The following is a 19,786-nucleotide window of genomic DNA, read 5'->3' on the forward strand; positions in this document are numbered from 1 at the left end:
TCAGTAATCAGGGATGTCGAGCCTGAAGCTCTGTTGATTGTTGCGCACGACTGCAGAACAAAGATTTCAGCGCTAGTGTAGTTGGATTTTCTAGGTGATCATTATTCTAGCTAGCTTTCCTGACGACTAGGGGTTCTTGCTGGCTCTAGATGGATACATACAAGCATCGCTGATCCAGCTGGAACAATGAGGGTCTTTTGAGGCTTGAAGCTCAGCATGGACTATTGTAAGGAAACATGATTCCCAGTACTAGTCAGATGAGCAACTCTTCGGCATAACAAGTGGGTTATTCCTCTAACATACCGGAACTTTTTATTCGTACACTAGCAATTTGGTGCCAGCACCACCAAAACATGGTGAAGTCTTTAAAGGAAGTGATCACGTAATGTGAGGTTAAACCCCCTGGCAGCGTTCGTCGTCCGACCAACGACCCAGCGATTTTCCCGCGAAAGTTTTGCCCTGCCCTCTTTCTGTTGCAGCATCTCTTTGGGAAGGTACATTTCAAACAAGCAATGACCTCTAGCATCAATGTCACACGTTTACACGCAAATCAACATCACCTTGGTATTCACTGGTTGTCAGGATTGTTTTGCTGCACGCCACTGATCTGTCTCACTGAAGGCTGCTGGAAGTGGTGCTGGCGAGTGGGAAGGAGATCTTAAAGAAGATGGCAACAAAATTTCGCGTTCATAGGGCAAGGGAATCACCGCAGCAGAGCAGCGGGCGCGAGTCAGGTGAGGCTGCGCTGGGGGATGAGCAGAGTGTATGAGCAGCATGCTGAGAAGGTTCTTCTTTGCAGCGCTTATATCATCATTTAGTGTTTATGGAATATTTTCAGGCAGCTTTTGAAAGCTGTATGCTGTCCCCACCTCGTTTGGCGTCTGGACCTCACTGGACGATCCTACCTAACAATGTGCGATCGGAGCGCTCCCTTCTCACCTGAGTAGCTTCTCTTGACGACTGCAGGCCAGTCTAGCACGTCTAACCAACTGGTCGGAGTGGCTAAGAAGACGCTTCCCTCTCGGAATGCGAAGAGTGCGGAGGCAAGGAAGGCACACCCTTCCTGGTGAGGAGGATCTTGTCGCTTGCCACTGCATTGCCAGATGCCCGTGTACTCGCTGTTTGCCACTGATTTCAGAGCACAAAAGCAAGGCCGCATGCTTGTCTGAGAAGTTTTTGACATACCAGCAAGCAAAACCTTCAGGTTGTAAACCCTGAAGCAAGCAAGACTGTTGCAGGAAGGAGAAAGAGACTGACGGGGAGCAGAAGGCGGCAAAGAAGCTGGCCATCAGGGACGAGAAACGCAGATCTAAAAGTGCAGCTGCAACAGCTGCGGCCCTCTCTTGCACGCCTAACCCAGACAGACAGACCCTGGATGGGTCCCGCTTCGCGCTTTTGACAGAGATATGCGCTTGCTTCCAGCTCAGAGGTGAGGCATGACCAGACCTCCCAAGATCCTGCACTGCTTTGTGAGCCTCTGCCTGATTTCAGCACATCAGAGGGTGTCCCAGCTTTTTCACACATCTTGATGGCCTTGTTGCCGTGCACACTTTGCAGTGCTGTCAGCAGATCTGCGTGACATGACGTGCATGACAGCTGTCGCATGGCCATCAGCCGTCCCATAACACTCCTGCTGCACAAGTCCTGCATGACTGCCGCAGCGCTGCTTCCTGCCTTGAAACTGGGCTCCTGGCTGCTTGCAGAAAGTCTGGATTCGGAGATCAGCGAGAACGCAATCCCTGATGGCCACGACAACAGCAGCGCCTACAAAGGCATGCAAAATTTTGCGGGTGTGGTTCTGCAAGCTGTACCACTGTTTGCTCGTTACCACAGGTCCCTCCATGATTGCACGTTGTCGCAATAGCTCCACCCCTGCAGCCATGTCAGTGTCAATGGCTGCACTGACAACATGTTGTCCTCCATGCTGTGCGCCAATTTGTTGTTGCTGGGTATTGGGCGACTTGCACATGTAAGCAAGCGTGCAGTGCGCAACAGTAAGCGGTGTTGTTGTTTGTGCAGATCATATGAAAGGTGCTGCATATCTGCACGAGCTCAGTCCTGCCGAGGTTCCTGCCCTGAAGACAGAGCCTGGAGGCCTTGCCGCTCAAACACCTGCTGCACAGACGGCCCGGCGCTCGCAGCGCCAGATTAAGCGAGCGGCGGCTAACGCACAGACGCAGCTGCCGGGCAGCTGCACCACTGACCTCAGCGGTATCGGCGCTGATGAGGCGGCGCCGGAGGCGCGTGGCCGCAAGCGCGCGCGCTCGGCTTCCCCTGACGCCGCGGCTTCTCGCCGCAGCCGCCGAAGCAAGGCCGCCAGCCCGGCAGCGCCAGTCAAGGCGGCCGCACCGCCACTGGCACCGCAGCCGGCGCCAGCTGCCTCCGCCCCGGCGCCACAGGCCCCCAAGAAGGCTGCGAAGGCCCCGGCCAGCAAGCGCGGCGCGGGCAAGAAGAGCGGCCGCGCTGGCAAGCGCGCTCCCCAACCGGCAAAGGCTGCCACGCCCGCGCCGACCCCGGCTGCTCCAGCTCAGCAAGCCCCTGTCCAGCTGACGGCTGCCGCTGATGCAGAGGCAGCACATGCAACAGAGCTGCAGGCACCCAAGCTGGCCCTCAGGGTGAAGATCGGCGCGCGGTCGTTCCTTGCAATGGAACATGGATTGGACAGCCCCACATACCTGCCGGGCCTTGCTGAGCCGCAGCCCGCCGCTGTCAGCTTCCTCCCTGGCGGTGAGCCTTCCTGTCCCCATCTCATTTGTGCCTCGAACCTTGTCATCTCTTGTAAGGGTCAGGATGTGTGCTTCTGCTCTAATTGTTTCAATGGGCTCTTTGCTGGATCCTGGCCGGCATCGGTTTGACTAAGATTACACTGTATTACACGTGATGTGCCTGTCTGAAACCTGTGTTTGTGGCGCAGGCTGCATCACCCCATCTCAGCGCTTCAACTCTTCTGACGCCGCAGCGGCCGCCGCTCCAAAGGCCGGCAAGAAGCGGAGCCACTCATCAATGGCTGGCCTCGAGGATCAGCAGGCCGCCTGGATGAGGCTGCTGAGTTTCCCTGCGTAGTACTGAGCAGTTACAGAACATGTGTTGCGCATGACGCTCCCAGGAAATACATCAATCTATTGTACCAAGCGGCTTGGTCCAAGCCCATTATCAACAAGAGCACCGACTCGTGAGAGAATGCAGAGTCTACAGTGTTGGTACCCTTGAACTCTTTGGGTTTCTGTGGGGTCTTGCACCGCCTTCTGGCGCATACGGGGCCTATCATCTGGGTCTTGTATTTCATTTCGGCAGCAACATGCCTTAGCGGTGTGTGCTGCTGCAGCGGCCCTGCCTTGGCAAGCTTGTGTGTCAGGGCCCATGACTCAGGGTGCTGCAGCCATGTCAGCAATATCTCTCCGCCTGATCGCTGGCTCTCAGGAGACACGCATGTAGGAAGCTGCCTGCAGATAGCAGTTCACCTGTGGTCTCCTGTGTCCTTGGGATCATTGCATTTGCGGCGGCGCAGTCTCCTTGTTGAAGCCGAGACATTGCATGGCTCTCGATTGATCCTTCAGAGAGTGGCTTGTTTGTGCATGTGGAGCACTCTCACTTTACGTTGGGAGAGCAGTTGGTGCTAGTTGAGAGCTCGGTCAGGAGCAGGTTGGTGGAGTACTGGCAAGTTCTGTTGTCAGACTGTGCTGGTTGGACTGCTGAGATCAACAGAGCACAAATTCTGAGCAGCAGGTCCACCTTGTGCAATTCTGTACAATGTGTCTTTCATCATGTTGATGAATCAAGCATACATGTTGACTTCTTCTATTTATTTGAAGTCTGCCGGAGCCCACGGACCCTCAAGTAGAGTGGTTTCCCTTGTCATAACCAGGGTAACAGATGGCTGTGAGAGCCGCATGAGTTGCCGGCTCTCACAACGGCAACAGTATAAGCAAGAGACTTAGGCAGGAAAGAACGCATGACGTGCTTCATAGCACAATGTTGAACGGAAGAGACACAACGGCTTCGACGGATTCAAATTTGGAATGTGCTGGCCCTGTTGGGCAATAGTTGTTGCGGTTGCTTGAGACTCTTAGTCACTGGTGACCAGCATATTATGATGCAGGGGTTTTGCTCTGGATGGACAGGGGCTAGTCATGGAACATGGTGGATGATAGGATATCATGCCAGACCGATGATTGGCTGGCATTTAGCATGCCAGGTACTCCCTCTGCCCTAGGTGCAAGGAATGCCTGCTGATAGCCTGTCCGAGCTGCACAGTTTGTAGACCCATATGGATTATGCATTGATGCATTTAAGTAGAATTAGCTTGGTTGGCTTATAGAATATGCCCTTTCAGAAATCTGCTGGCCAGCTTTGGCAGTCAGGAGACCTATTGGCTTAGTCACAGCTTGGAGTCAGAGCTGCATGTATGCTTGAGTCGCAGACCGGTAGGCTTGATCAAGAAATTTAATCATGATATTCCCTCTGGCCACACACCAAGAGTATTAATGGCCATGGGCAATTGGCTGCACCATGCAAGCTCTATAGCCTATGTACGAATGTGAGAATTTAGACCTCCAAGGTAAAGAGCTCGTGATATATCCTGATCAATAGATCCTTGCCGGGTGTGTATGTATTGATCGAGGTGTAAGCAGTGCTTAATACTGATCCTCATACAATTCACATGTACGACATTCGATAGCAATTTCAGTCTTAAGACTGATCCATATTTCTATTCCAGATGCACCATTCTTGCTGGTCATGAGATCAACATTGTCAACCGGAATTCGTAGCTTCATTTGAGGTAGAAGCTGGCTCCCCCCATGTGTGCAGATATGGACAAGGAAGGGAGATCCGCGCTGCTGGACCCAGCAAGTGTGGCAAGCAAGCACGCACACTCTGCCACCTTTGTTGGGTGCACATCCATCCACACCAAAATTGCAAAGCATGCTCTGTACCTTACACCAGTCTCTACACACTTTAACCACAAGCCGACCAGACCCCTTACATCAAGGCTTAGTTGACCAGCCCACCAGGAAAGTGCCCTTGCAATGACCAATCATGCCCAGCTGACCTGCCATCTGCCAAAGATCTGCCAAAGATCTGACAGCCAGTCAACAGCAGCTCTGAAGGTAGGGCAGGCTTCACAGTGCATGGAGTCCAGTCAGGGGCAGCCCGCAACTCCCAAATCATTACTGATGAGGCTTCCATCAAGGGGGGTTGACAGGTACCAGTCCCCCCGCTCTAGTGATGGTGGGGGTCCACAATGCTGATGCGGCCGCGGCCGGCGTCCAGGTCAACAAGCAGGTAGTAGTACTGCCACTGCTTGGCGTCGTCCTGGTACATGTCTGCGCTCACACGCCCCTTGCCGCTCGGGCCCCGCGCTATGAACTGCACCTGCAGCAGCGCAGCAACCCCCGCTCATCCCCGCAACGGTTGCTTACGACGGAGAAATGTATTCCAAACACCCCGGCAGTGCATTACTGTGCACCTTGCAAGCATGATTCCTTTGATGCATCCTCAAGACACTTCTCTTGCAGTCCACAGATGAGGATAATAGGGTGAAAGCAAAGAAAGAGCATCAGAAGGACGCACTAAAGACAGCGGAACAGGGACTCGAGTCTTTCCTTGCCGGCTTCTGCCGATGCGAAGAAGTCACTTCCGGCGTCAACAGACTTCGTCGAGGAGGCACTTTAGGGACCTGCTGTGCCATCTTGAATGCAACCTCATGCTGTGCAAGACAGTTTAAAAGACTGCTCTAAAAGTTAGGATTATATTCAAGCAGTCGGCAGGATATAAAGAGGAGAGCTGCGGCTGCTTGCCTGCACGTGCTCGCGGCCCTTGTCGTCGTTGTAGACGCGGTTGGGGATGCGTTGGCGCGCGGCGCGGTTGTGGGACTCCTGCCCGTAGCCGGATACGGGCGTGCCGAGCGTGACCATGATGCGCGGGTCCTCGCGCAGCCGGTCCAGCGTCAGGTTGAACGCCGTGTACTCGCGTGGCTGAATCAGCAGCTCGTTCACCACCGCCCACATCACCGCGCCTGCGCCGCCAAGGTGCATATTACTTCAGGCTCTTCAACCAACCCGAAAATTGCCATGAATTGCAATATAGCCTCCAAGCGTGGGCGGGTCAGCATATCCGGCGATCTGCTGCGGCAGTGCCTAAGCAGGCTTTGATCAGAGCACAACCTGTAGGGGATCTGCTTGGTACCCAGATTCAGTGACCAGCAATGAGCAGAATTGCATGCTCACAGGTGGGATCCTCCCATGCAACATGCCTCTTTATTTATCAAGACAGGGATAGCTTTAAAATTCACAAATAGTATCCTCTCACTCTATTGACCTGACATCGATGGCCTGTCTCATCTGGTGCAGTGCAGCTCATGCATGAGAGTTGTCAGGCGGGACCATGTACCTGCCATGGCTATGGCTGCAATGATGACAACTGTGTAGGAGGTCCCTTCCACGACTCCCATCGGCCGCTGAGGGATCTGATCCGTGATGGCATCATCAGATTGTTCCTGTGCTGCCAGGGCGCTCTTGCCATCCTTCCCTGTGCCGCTGCTCTGGTTGCCAGCTCCCTCTGCAGCGCTGGATGCCCCAGCTGCCACAGACAGGGGCCTGACCGCGAAGCTGCTCTGGAAAACACCCTGCACGCAGAGCACAGTCAACCACAAGGCGCATAAGTCAGGATTCAAGACCATAAGCAACCAGACGAGACTTGTGCGATGGGGCCAGCTTCCTGACATCTTCAAGATTATCAATAGGATTCATGCATTCCACTACTCAGGATTGACGAATATAAATCAGGAATAAGCCCCGGCCTACGTTACATGTGCTCCATACAATGAGCAGACAGGATCCACCCCTGCAGAATCAAAAGATCTTAATTGAAATATATTTGTGAGACTGACCATTGAGTCCCGCTGGGGCAGCTGTCGAAGGAGAGAGGGCAGCGCTGAACGTGCAATGGCATCTATTCCTGCGTTCCAGCTGGTTTCGGCCGCTGCTCGGCAACAAGACTGCGATGCACTCTGAAGCAGCCTAGAAGCAATCACAGGACCTCGGAAGCGTGACATGACTACAGAATTGCCTCTCGCTGAATCAGGTGCTTTTCAGGACACGTTCCACAGAACGGCCATCAGGACGAAGCTCAGCACACCCACAGGACGCTGCATGCACTGCCAGATATATTTCTACAGTTTCAGATCGCTGCGATATCTGCAAATCCTCCTCCCATGTCCTATTGACAGTGGCAAAACCAACATGCAAGCCAGGTACGGGCCCTGATCAGCCCAGTCAGCATGCCCGTAAATTTCAAGACGGTTTCGTGAATCCCGCTGAAGCATGAGAGCGATCAGCGTCAAAGACTCGCAGACTGTATTGGTTTGTTGTGATTGGATGTGTCTGATGATGTATATCGGGCAATCCAGCCTCCCCAAGCGTCTTGGGTTGTGAGCAAGTGTCGCAGTCTGAGGTCTTATAATTACTAGAAACATGAGACTAATTCCCCATACCGTCTCTTTAATTATATTTGCTTTCTTGCTTCTTTATCTGCCAAATCCTGCGCGATGTGGCGAGTTGTGGCCCCTCCCTCTGAACCAGGTACTGCACACCATGCTGGAAGCCATGGGCGTCCTAGAATAAAAGTATTTGTCACAAATTGCTGCTGAGCTAGTCTGAACAATTTATCAAAGTTTTCTGCACTGAAACATCAGCATGAAATATGCATCAGGCTAAAGAGCTGCTCTCTGTGCCTGCAGTCAACCAGCGATAGAGTACTGTTCCTAGACATCGACAGGTTTCACTTCAAAAGCATCGGCTTTGACAGCGACATACTCCAGCGCGCTTTCGACAGGTGGGAAGCTTCAATTTGCATTTTTTGTGAAAGCATGCCTTCCTCGGAAAACACACCCCTGCACTCCTGTGGTTCTGAGCATCAAGTTCTGTGACGACGCAGGTATGAAAACATCATATTTGACACGGCAGCATACGTGCCCAAGAGCCGCCGCATGAAGGAGAAAGCAGACTTGGCTGAGAAGGGCATTCACAGGCTGAAAGTCTATGTCGCCACCAACGATCAGAGCCTGAACATGCAAACGGATGAGAGCTATGCGCTCACTGTCTCAGCCCCTACAAGCACCCTTGAGGTACACCCTTGAGCCAGGTCATTTGTAAGCCACTTGCTTTGTTTGCTTGCATTCATGTTTGACAGAGTTCAGTGCTACTCACGGCAGGTTCACTAAAGATCCACCCTTGCGGCACACGATTTTTTTTGGGCAGGCTGTCAGTGCTTTGTACACTCTGCAACATGAACGTGCACCTGATCTAACTTTGTGCCCAGCTTCACGTTCTCTGATGCAGCCCACGGGGCCCTTGTCTATGTGAAGTGGTCAATATGCTTACTTAGGATTTTTCTGGGCAGGCAAATTCGGTGTATGGGGCGCTGCATGGGCTGGAGACCTTCTCACAGCTGATTGACAGGGTGGATGGCTGCCGCTTCCGAGGCAGAGCAGAGGTGGTTGGAGACATTGAGCTGCCCCGGTTGGGACCAGAGTTTGCTCCGGGGGCGCAGGCGGCGCAGAGCACAGCCTCTGTGCAAAACCGCAGGCTGCTCTCTCAGCAGGCGGCTACAGCGACCGGGTCTCTTAGCGGAGCAGGCGCCTTATTAAAAAGCCAGCCAGAGCAGGCTCAGCTGAGGCCAGACCTGCAGCAGTTTGTGCTGGACAGTCAGAGGCTCGCGGATCAGCTCTACTCCTCGCCGCCTCCGGACAGCGACCTAGAGTGGGACTTTGATGAGCAGGCGAGCATTGGTGAGATACTCGACATCCTCGGCGGCGCATCAGACCCCTGGGATGTGTCAGAATTTGACAGTGAGCAAGTTGATGATGACAGCGATGACGAGGATGATAACATTAGTGATGATGACAGCGACGCAGCGCTCTCACACCACCACAAGCACCACAAGAAGAAGCATCACCACAAAAAGAAGCACCACCACAAGAAGCACAGGGACCACAGCCGGATGCTACTGATCAACGCTACAGCTATATTTGACCAGCCGCGCTTCGCCCACCGGGGGCTGCTCATTGATTCTGCCCGCCACTTCCTCCCGCTGAGCGTCATCAAGGCAAGCTTCTACCTCTTGTGTGCCCACGTGCAAGCTTGCCTTTGAGGAAATTTTCCAATAACATTGCAATAACAATGCATGACATGGCGGTCAATGTACTCGCAGAGAGTTGCTTTCTGGGGGTTTTTCCCACACAAAAGGGGTGTGTACTTCCCCTCTTCACTGGCTCAAGTCTCGTGAATGTCATGTTCAGCTTCACAGCCTAGTCTCCAATGCAGGAACACCACACAGAAGGCATAGTGCATATGTCACTGACACAATTTTTACACCAGAAGGCAGCTTCTTGCTCAGCTTCAACCGCTGGTGTCACTTGCAGGACAACCTGGAGGCGATGGCGGCGGCGAAGATGAACGTGTTGCACTGGCACATCGTGGACGACCAGAGCTTCCCCTACCAGTCCAACGCGCTGCCGCGGCTGGCCGAGTACGGCGCCTTCTCCCATGCGCACACCTACCGTCCGACGGACATCCAGGAGGTGGTGCAGTACGCGCGCGACCGCGGCATCCGCGTCATCCCCGAGTTCGACACCCCCGGTGCGTGTTCTGTTTATTCCCCTCATGTAGTTATTACAAGTCACATGTGAGCTTGCGAGTCCGCAAGCATGCGTTTGATGAACCTCGTGCAGCTGCGATGGACGGCATGAGATTTTGAGGCTTGTCAGAAGGGAGCGCACCTCTTGTGCCGTCACCGCTCGCTCAGCAAGAAGCATTGCAAGATTAGTCATTGTTCAAGTAGTGTATTGCTTCGTGTTGGGCGCGTGCGCGAACTGCAGGCAACTGATTGGCAAAAAAAAATGGCGCAGGGCACACGGCGTCGTGGGGCAAGGGCTACCCGGGCCTGCTAACAGACTGCTACAACGAGAAGGAGCAGCCGACCGGCGAGAAGGGCCCCGTTAATCCGGTGCGGAACGAGACGTACGCGCTGCTGTGGGCGTTCCTGCGCGAAGCTGCCGGCCTCTTCCCCGACACCTACCTCCATCTTGGCGGCGACGAAGTCCCCTTCGACTGCTGGCAGGCGCGGCTCTCAGCTGCACCTTGTGGACACTTGGACAGAGCATGGGTGCCGTAGTCCACAGACATACGCGCATTGAGTCTGCACACTTATATGAATCCTAATCAAAGGCTGTGCTGCTCGCCGAGAAGAAACGCTCAAACATTTGGTCCAATTGCGTCAAGTCAGCCTTGCATGCCTTCTTCTTCAAAGGCATATAGTCAACACTGACCTTCAGGATATTCCTCATCTAGATGACGTGTTCAAGTTGTAATTGTTGTGGACGGGAACGATGAAAACATCAGGTTGAAAAGCATTAATTGGGTGTTGCGGGTCGTGCAGAGCAGCCCAGAGATCAGGGCGTGGATGAGGGAGCACGACGTGAGCTCCATTGCGGGGCTGGAGACATATTTCGAGGAGCGAGTCCTGGCACTGGCCAGCGCCGCCGGCCGCTCCTACATCGTTTGGCAGGTGTGCCTTTCCCCTCTGCTGGTCAAACCGCCGAATTCCTCTCTGAATTGCTGAACAAAACGTGCACTCCAGGCTGTGTGACCATAGCTCGTATTGAGGATGACTGAGCTGACCGACATGTAGACTCCTGTTCTGCAATTATAACAGGAAGTGCAAAACTTACATGCACATCAGGTCGTTCCTGCTCTTGGCCTGCTCATTCGTCCGGACTTGTGGCCATTGGCGCGCATGCTGCATATGAACGGCCTCTGCAGCATCCTAGGAGGACACCAGGAGCACACAAGCACACCAGGACTGCATATCTGAGTGACGGCCGTGCTCTGCTGTCGATGCGCAGGAGCCTCTGGACAACGGTGTGAAGCTGGACAGCAACACGGTGGTTCATGTGTGGAAGTGGTGGTGGCCAGTGTCAGCCACTGAGGCGACTGTTGAGGGTGGGGCAGAAATGAATGCCGTCGCACAGAAGCCGGCAGTGTGCGAGCTGTCACAGGGCTGCAAGCCACCTGGCGTCCAGCTGGCGGCATCGCCGCCCGGCTGGACCAATGAGATCGCACGCGTCACCGGCAAGGCACGCCCTTGGATAGACTCTCTCCCTCTTGCCCCTGCGACCATGGCATCACTGAGCTGATGAGCTTCAAATGATGCTGAGGCTGTGGGGCAACATCCATTGTCCCTACAAGCGTTGTTCGCAATTGCCCTCACCTGTGTACGCATGAAGTCTTCAATTGGAGCTGTGCATGTACTCGGCTGTGAGGTTGCGATGGCTAGCCAAGATTTGGTTAGTTTTTGATAGAATTCTCAACTTTTATGTGTCCCTTTGTGCAGGGGTACAGGGCGTTGCTGAGCAGCCCTTGGTACCTGAATCTGGGCCCGTATGCTGGGGAGGCGTGGGTGGACTACTACACCGTGGAGCCGCTGGAATTTGATGCCACCCCCGCGCAGGCCTCATTAGTCATTGGCGGAGAGGTCTGCCCGTTACCCCAATCTTCCCGATGCCTGGCAATGACTCATAAGTTACTCCAGAAATCTTGTAAAGAAGGGGAGCAGCACAACATGTTCGTATGCTCTTCTGATGGAGTGGTTGGTTGCTGTGATCTGTCCTCAATCCTGATGTCTGAAAGCTCAGAGTCTTATATAGAATAGCAGGGGGCGAATATCCCCTTTGAAGTCCCGTTCCGTGTGCCAGTCCCGGCTTATTTGAAATTTCTGGGCATGCATGCATGTTGGGAGTGTGGGCGTATGGATCTTTCTGATGGTCACCTTTGATATCTGAGATATGAGATTTGTGGGCAGGCGTGCATGTGGGGGGAGTGGGTGGATGGCAGCAACCTGATGGAGCGCACCTGGCCGCGCGCAGCCGCCGTTGCCGAACGCCTCTGGTCAGCCCGGGACGTCAGGTGCCGCTCTCACCTACATCATTTGCTCTTGACCTACTTCTATATTATAATCAGACCGCATCAGGCACCCCTTTCTTTTCACTCTGGCGCCCGCTCTGTTTTGATGTTGGCATCTCTAAGTCTTCAAAATGTTTGGTACCAGACAAGCTGCAAGTGTATTACACGATTGTAGGCTGCCCTATCTCTTCTCAACTCATATATGCAGATCACCATCGGTACTATGGTTATAGTCTGTTCTATAATGCAAAGAAGCGTTCTCTGGAGTGCTGCTTAATGGCAGCTTCGTGCAGAACTGCTGAGTATGTCCGGGCCCCAACGCGGAAGTGATAGGTGTGAGCAGCTTGGGAGTCATGTGTGGCGGTTGTTGTGTAAGCAGGGATGTGGATGCTGCACGGCCGCGCATTGCTGAGCACCGGTGTAGGATGCTTGCGAGGGGCCTCGCAGCTTCGCCCGGCACCGGTCCCGGCTACTGCCCACAGGACACCAGCCTTTGAGACGGGTGCCGGGAGGGAGAGTGCTCTAGCAGTGAGGCTTTATTTATTTTGCAGGCATGTGCATGTCTCTTGGGGCTTGCTGCGGTGTTCCAGAGTTGTGAGGGTGTGAGGAGCAAGCTGCTGGTTGTTCTACTGTGAGCTTCGTTCGGATTCCGTTGAAGTATAATGATTTATTTATTGGATGGATGCTTCACCTCACGTACAATTCTAAACATGGTTCAGCAACTCCCGCCATAGCTCCTACTTGAGTGGCACAGCCACACTGCACTTGGCTGAATGATCACCTCCACCTTATCTAGTGCTTGCGATATGAACCGAAAGAATCTGGACAATCATGCTTGACAAATATCATCTGAGAGAACTGGGTCATCTGGGACACTTATCTGGGGCACTACATTGACGGGCAATGAGGGCTCTTTTCAGGGCTGTTTCCCTCTCTTTCCGTTTCCCGACCAGGCCCCTCAGTTGTCCCAAGATGTGCCACAAGGTGGCAAGTGGCGCACAATTGTAGAACAGTTTTATCCAGCCCGTTGGTAAAAGTGCTAGCAGCAACACCTTTGCACAATTTGCTAAGAACCTTTTCAAAGCTCACCTACCCTCAACACCGCCTCGTTCCTGCCAACCGGATGTCTTCCTACACATGCGTTCCGTTTCAACCTACCCAACATCATTATCAAAACAAAATACCACAGACCACCTGCCTAGCACACACATACACGGCCCTTCAGACACAGCTACACCGCTTTTGTACGTCACTTCCAACACTCTAGACAAACAATCTGTCTTATATGCTGTAGTCTTATATACTGTAGTCTTATGCACTGTAAACAACCAACTTGTAGACAGCCAACAATAGGCGCCCCTCACTCCTTCCCCTGCAGAGCGTCCGGATCCGCCAACGGCTCTTCAAGATCATCTCCCCTAGTTCCGCCCTGCATCTCACGCACCGTTCCCTTCTCTTCCTTCCCTTCCCCATCATCCATGCTCAGTCCGGCGGCTTGCGCGATCTTCTTGCTCTCCTCGGCGAGGTCGGCCGGGTCGGGGGTGGCCGCGGCGCCGAAATACACCGGCGGGGGGTCGTCCGTGGGGTTGCGCTCGAATATCGCGGCGATGATCTCGGCCGCCACGGCGCTGGCCGCCTTGTGCTCGGCCTCGTCGCGGATTGTGGTCACTATTTCGGCCAGCTGCGAACTCGACGCATTGGACGGCCTCTGCGCCGTCTGCACACCCCACCTCAAGACCGCTCCATCTCTTGATTGTTTGTAAGTCTTTTCTCACAGCTACATTGCTCTGTTGTCTCATACTGCATGGAAAGGCAAGATGCGTGTGCTAGGCCTAGCCAGCATGTCTGCAGGGATCTTGAGCACCCAAGTAGTCATTGCAAGTTGCAACTAATAATTTAGTGTGGGAAGCGAGGTAGAGGAGTGGGACATCACCAGCCAGTGGCGGTCCTGCAGCGCCTGGATTCCCAGCTCCACCAACTCATCCACAAACGCATCCTGGCATCACAAGGAGCAGCCGTGCGTAAACCCAGCTGCTAAGGCCCAAGGGTCATGATATTGGCATGCCACTGCTCGCAGAAATCTTATCTCAAGCGCCTGTATATCGGCTAAGCATTTCCCAACGCATGCATGTTGTGCAGGGATCACATCAGACAGAAGCCCAGATGCTGAATGCATGCATGCAGATTTGGCAAAGATTCGCCTCAACACAGTCCCCTCAATGCTGCTATGGAAATTTGGCGAAGAACGAGACCAATTGGGCATTGAGAGGTGGCGCAAATTGTCCAACCTTGGGGCGGGGTAGGCGCGGGGAGGGGCGGCCGGCGACACGGTCTGAGAGCTCGGCCAGAATGCGCACGGTCTCAATGTAGGCCGCAATGGAGGGGAACTTGCGCGAGCGCAGGTGCAGCGTCAGAAACCGGTCGAGCTCCAGCTGCAGCAATCACAACAAGCCAGTCAGCAGGATCAAGCAGCTTAAGCCCTTGCCCTCAGATGCACTGAAAGTTGTTCAGGACCTCTTCATACATTGCTGCACTCCACGCAGCTCTGTCACACCATGCGCTTACTGTTAAAAGCAGGGCTGGGCTTGAGCAGATCAACATTGAAATTCTCAGAAATATTCAGTGCGCTCCATTTCAAATAAAACCAGCACCCTCAGGTCTACTATTGCTCCTGTCTGTTCTGAGATCAAATCATATTAAGTAGCTCCCCGAGCACAAAAAACCCGGGCAAACGCTGACCCTGCAGGCCCCCTTCATGCAGCTGCCAGGAGGTTCGAGCACTTCCAAAACATGCTGCGGACATCTGTGCAATAAAGTACTCAAACTCAACGCGTGTGCTACAAGTTTCCAGAAGCTTCCAGGCAGAGGAAAAGAGAAAGATGCTCACCCTGCAGGCGCCCTTGAGGCAGCCGCCGGCTGAGGCCTGCAGGAGGTTGCCCATGACGTGGGCCACTTTCGGCTGGATTGGCTCGTCGTCGCGCTGTGCTATGCGGCCCACGTCGAACATTGTCAGCCCCCGTGGGTGCCACAGCGGATCTGGCGCCGTCATCCCGTACCCAGCCTGCGAGTTGATGCACGTGCATAAAGGATTACTATTACTACTCTTAGTAATATTTGCACACATTTCCTGCAAGGAAACAAGTTGCGTTGTCTGCAGTCCAGCTGCGCAAGAGGCTGCCTGCAATTCAGTGCGCATGCATGAAGCTACAAGACATGTCAGGCTACAAGGCTGCAGTGGGTCTATTGGTTTTTCCTATGTACGTTGCTGCAAGGGAGACTCCTCAAGGGTGAGATCCAGGGTGTGTAAATTAAGCTCCAAGTCAAAGGACCAGGGAGCGCATTGCATCAGGGGCCATGACCACTCAAGCAGCGAAAGACTCCCAGCTTGCTTGCAATATCAAGGTAACTAGTACCCATCTTATCGTGTCAACAGTTGGAATGAGGCGAGTGCCAGGCTTGCATGGGGAAATGGTGCATAGGCTGATCAATGCACTCACCGCCCAGAGGCAGATGGAGATGAATGCGTCGCCGCCGGTGGAGTAAGTGGTGGTCACGCAGTCCTCAAACCAGCCCAGGGGGATGCGCCGCAGCAGCCCGACCGACAGAATCGCCCCCGCCCCGCCGTGCATCGAGTAGGTGTGCGTCGGCACGCGCGGCTGGCCGCACCTGCCGCGTGCACCCTTGAACAGCACACCTGCACCATGCATTGACCTTCAGGGTCCAGGGGTTTATATGAGGGAAATACCAGCGTGACTGTGGGCCTTACTTCTGGTTGAGTAGCTGTTGGACATGTAATCAGCACTCGGTATGCCGAAGTGATGGAGTCTCTCCGTCTGTGTGTCTCGTGTTCAGCAGAGCAAGCACTACGAAAATCAGGGTCAAGATGGGCAGGCGGACCCGATGGCATGACAAACACACCGTCATTGCCCTCTTGACAATCGGCAAAATGCACAAAACTGGCCAGATGGCGGTCAGTGAGGCTCATGGGAATGGCCAAACACGGCAGGAGAACATGACGGGGCATGCCACATGTTGCTATCATCACTAGACAAGAAGAACCTCATAGAGTCTGCATCTGCAGGCGCGCCATTCGTTTCGACAGGCACAGCGTGTGACAGGAAAAATAACAACTTCACAGGGTGGCAGCGTGCCGTTGGTGTCCGCGGCGCAGAGGAGCTCTGGCGTGCAGGGGCAGCCGCTCGGCGCAGGCCAGGGCAGGGCAGATGTATTTTTTGCGTAGTTGCACGGCGCACACAGCGGGGCGGCCGCGTGCGGGTGGTGTGTGTCTGAGCGCTCGTGGCCCTTGATCTCATCAAGTTCGCGCGAGGTCCACCACATGTGGTCTGATAGCATGCACACATGTGTCATTCGATTACTGATATTCATTATTCTTTACTTATGATGTGATGTAACGTGACTGTGACCGTGGCTATGACTTGTGATCCTCAGGTTGCATGTTCAGCCATTGGAAAGCTCTTCAGCTCTGCAACATTTCCGTTTTGAAGAAGTGACCCCGGAGTCAGTATCGGAATGCAAGTATGCCAATATGTACAAGGGCTGTTGCATGGAGATACACATGACCTGGGGCTACAAGAAGCATGTGTCTATGATGGTACACACTGCACATTGGATTTGCACCAGTCTATAAGGGCAGGCAAACAGACAGGGCGTGTGGCGAGTCAGCAGTGAGTCACCTGTGAGGAAGTAGGGCATGTCTGGGTCCAGGTGCTGCAGAAGATCCATGGCAGCATCTGTGAAGAAGAAGGTGTCGTCGTCGCCATACAGCAGCCACTTGTACGACTCCCCAAAGTGCCTGCAACCAGAAAGGTTTTGGCTTATTTAACTCACGCCTGCCAGTCTCTAGGCACTGCAAGCTTGCCAAATGCAGGTCTCATTGAAAACAGCGCCCCCTTGGCAACATGGTTCTTGTGATGCAGGTCTCTATGTTTGAGAAGAGCGCAGTTCAGTGAGTATGGTTATTCTGACGCAGGTTTCTTCAACGAAATTTGCGCCTCTTGACAATATGCCTCTTGTAATGCAGGTGTCTTCACTTGAGAACAGCGCCCATTGGCAACATGACGCTTGTCATGCATGTCTCTTCATTTCAAACAGTGCCCCTTGGCAAAGACAATCTCTATCGTTGGGGAAGGCCGTGTACAGGCCGATAAGGGGAAAACAGTCAAGGGCGCACTTATGCGCAAGGAAGGGGACAAGGGCAGCGCGGCTGTCGCCCTTGAGGGCAAGGGAGTGCAGGGGTTTGTCATCGGGGTAGGCATGCCAGGTCTCCCCATGCTTGGCCTGCCGCTCCAGCTGCTCTGGTGACATGCTGTAATTCGTGGCCATGAACGTCCTCAGCCCCTGGAAACCAAACATCACACTCAATATTGGAACTCTAATTCAAATTCAAAGTCAAAGTCAAAGTCAACTTCAACTTCAAATACAACTTTCCCAATGCCTCTGCTTCACCAAGTCACCATCCTACAAGCTGCTGGCAGGAACCTGCACATTCTGAGCTCACCATCTCCTGAAATAGGTATTCTGCAACTGAATAGGTGTCTAAGGATGCAAGAGTAAGCTGGCTTGGTTGAACAATATGTCTGTCGGCCAGTCATGTCACAGCGCTTGCAGCCAGCTCGGAGCTGATATGGTGCCTGACTCTGACTTTCAAAGTCAGCGCCCAGCATGACATTCAAAGCTTCTAAAATAATTTTGGCGACACCAGCAGAATCATCCTGCCAGAATGCAACGGGACAGGAGATCCGAAAAGTGAACTGGTCAAAGTCTGACCTGGCGCCACAGTCGGCTCGACTGGGCGAGCTCCTCGTGCCATTTGTCAGTGACAATGGCCGCGACAAAGTCTTCCTTGGTCAGTTTTGAGCCGCCGCTGTAGGTAATACCAGTAGCCTCCTGATCCCGCTGCCAGGACAGCGGCTGCTGGGACTCAGGCAGAGACGGCCCCAAGTTGTAGCCCGAGGTCTCAACTGGCAGAAAAGCAACCTGCACCTTCTCTGCTGCTCCGTCCCCCTACATGCAAAGGGTATGCTGTCAGTAGTGTGTGTTTATGCATGCCAGCCTGTTGTCAGAAGACGGGGATTCAGACTGTGCTTATGTGAGGGTGATATTATATCTAAACGGCAGCACATGGGACCATAATTATCGGCTAGCGCGCTGTTCTAAATAACCATCCTATGTCAGCAGGCTGTCTCCTGTGATTGTACCATTGTCCATGCTCTGGTGCCTGTGCTCTAGCTGTCAAACCTTAGTCATTTGCTGGGGTCTCGTCAAACCTTTATCACAGAAGTGTCTTCAAGGAGACAGTGTGTGACATGCTATGCTGAACGGAGGCTTGAGGCATGTTCAGTGCCGGCTGCATGCAGGCAGTCATTGTGACATAAGCATGAGTGATCATGGCCTCACCTGTCTCACAACATCGTGCGGCTGCAGGACCTGCTTGCCATTGGAGAGCTCAAATCTGGTCAGGCTGGCTCTAGAAAACTGTCCCTGAACGCCCACAGATCCACTCATTCTCAAAGTAATCTCCTAAGTGGATGACCATCAGGCAAGGTTATCCATTACAGCTTGGCATTAACAAGGAAAGGCACTGCCGTGTGTAGTAAGCTTTGGAGGGGATGAAGCATCTGACAAGGTTGTCAATCACCTCGGCCTGGCGCTAATGGGAGAATACATTGCCATGAAAACTAAACTCCCAAAGGGGGAAAGCATCAGTAACAAAAGGCTCTCAACCACTTCAGTTGATGGGTTCCCTCCTTCCTTCAGCTTGGCATCACATCGCATAAGGTTCTCAACCATTTCATCTCTGGCGTCGAGTGGACTGCCATGCAGAATAACAGGAAACAAGCTGCACCTGTGGGAAGCTGCCCAAGATGATGTCCTTGTGGGGTAGAGGGTGGTACAGGGCCAGAGTCTCGAGGCCCAGCTGCACTGCGTAGATGAAGCAGATGCCTGTGACTATTGCAGCGGTGCAGAAGGCGAAGGAGACTATGTAGAAGACCCTCCCGCCGCGCTGCCTCTGCTGCTGGCTGTCGTGCAGACTCCTCTGCACATGCCTCGACATGTGCTCCATTGAGGCCTTCTCAGCGTCAGTGGTCATGGCCTGAGGACATCCTGCATGTGCGAAACGAACAAAGGTGAGACAGGCAGATTGTTTGCCAGCTGTCCACCATAAGAGGGCTTTGTTCGAAGGCTGGGGAGAGGCAGGCCCGAAAAGTTGGTGTCTTCCTCACGGCAAAGACATCTTATGATCTCAAGAGCAGGCATTCCACAAAGGTTCGTCTCCAAAACGCAGAAGAAAGTACCACCCACGAGTATCAATGTCGAGCTCGACTTTACGCGCGACAGACTTGCCCAGGCTCAAAAATGGGCAGCAGTACATTTCAGAGGTCGTAGAAAAGTTTACCTGCGAAATTTACTACCACCGCTGTGATGTCAGGTGTGTAGGCCTGTCTGCTTTTATTGCTGTGGTCGAGCTAGCTCCTGTTAATCAGCACCAGTTCTACAACACTGCGATCGCCAGGTGAAAATCTTGCAGCGACTTATTATCAAGAAACATTACCGCTAATCTCCTGTCTCGTATTTCAATGCGGGTTTTGAGAAGCTTTGTCGCTGAATTTAAAAGGCGTACTTTCTTGGACGATTCGACGGCCGGAAAGCTGCCAGGTGGCGGAGATCAAAAGCAGTGGATGTAGGACACCTAGCCGAGCAATTCAATAGTGCGCTGGCGCTACCTGAACACAGGAGGCTACATCGCGAACTGCGTGAAGGTTCAACCTCCAACCCGGTTTGGGACGTCCTTCAAACTTAACCAC

At 53.5% G+C, this 19,786-nt stretch overlaps 3 protein-coding genes across 3 annotated transcripts; 1 reads left to right on the forward strand and 2 right to left on the reverse strand.

The window, feature by feature from the left end:
- Positions 1 to 5,220: 5,220 nt before the first annotated feature.
- Positions 5,221 to 6,679, reverse strand: COCSUDRAFT_41689 (hypothetical protein; the record flags this gene model as incomplete). Its single annotated transcript, XM_005647930.1, has 3 exons — positions 5,221 to 5,373; positions 5,805 to 6,016; positions 6,391 to 6,679. 3 exons carry the CDS (start codon positions 6,677 to 6,679, stop codon positions 5,221 to 5,223), a joined length of 654 nt encoding a protein of 217 aa, XP_005647987.1.
- A 2,321-nt stretch (positions 6,680 to 9,000) lies between these two features.
- COCSUDRAFT_36427 (putative beta-N-acetylhexosaminidase) lies at positions 9,001 to 12,457 on the forward strand (the record flags this gene model as incomplete). The annotated part of the gene is made up of 8 exons (XM_005647931.1): positions 9,001 to 9,105; positions 9,422 to 9,638; positions 9,908 to 10,119; positions 10,438 to 10,566; positions 10,904 to 11,038; positions 11,392 to 11,532; positions 11,860 to 11,963; positions 12,340 to 12,457. 8 exons carry the CDS (start codon positions 9,001 to 9,003, stop codon positions 12,455 to 12,457), a joined length of 1,161 nt encoding a protein of 386 aa, XP_005647988.1.
- An 863-nt stretch (positions 12,458 to 13,320) lies between these two features.
- COCSUDRAFT_62982 (hypothetical protein) lies at positions 13,321 to 19,071 on the reverse strand (the record flags this gene model as incomplete). The annotated part of the gene is made up of 11 exons (XM_005647932.1): positions 13,321 to 13,677; positions 13,894 to 13,956; positions 14,249 to 14,392; positions 14,848 to 15,021; positions 15,458 to 15,654; positions 16,097 to 16,303; positions 16,655 to 16,773; positions 17,152 to 17,318; positions 17,748 to 17,984; positions 18,378 to 18,461; positions 18,826 to 19,071. 11 exons carry the CDS (start codon positions 19,069 to 19,071, stop codon positions 13,321 to 13,323), a joined length of 1,995 nt encoding a protein of 664 aa, XP_005647989.1.
- Positions 19,072 to 19,786: the final 715 nt, after the last annotated feature.

This window comes from Coccomyxa subellipsoidea (assembly GCF_000258705.1).
Source record: "Coccomyxa subellipsoidea C-169, whole genome shotgun sequence".
NCBI classification, from domain to species: Eukaryota; Viridiplantae; Chlorophyta; class Trebouxiophyceae; family Coccomyxaceae; genus Coccomyxa; species Coccomyxa subellipsoidea.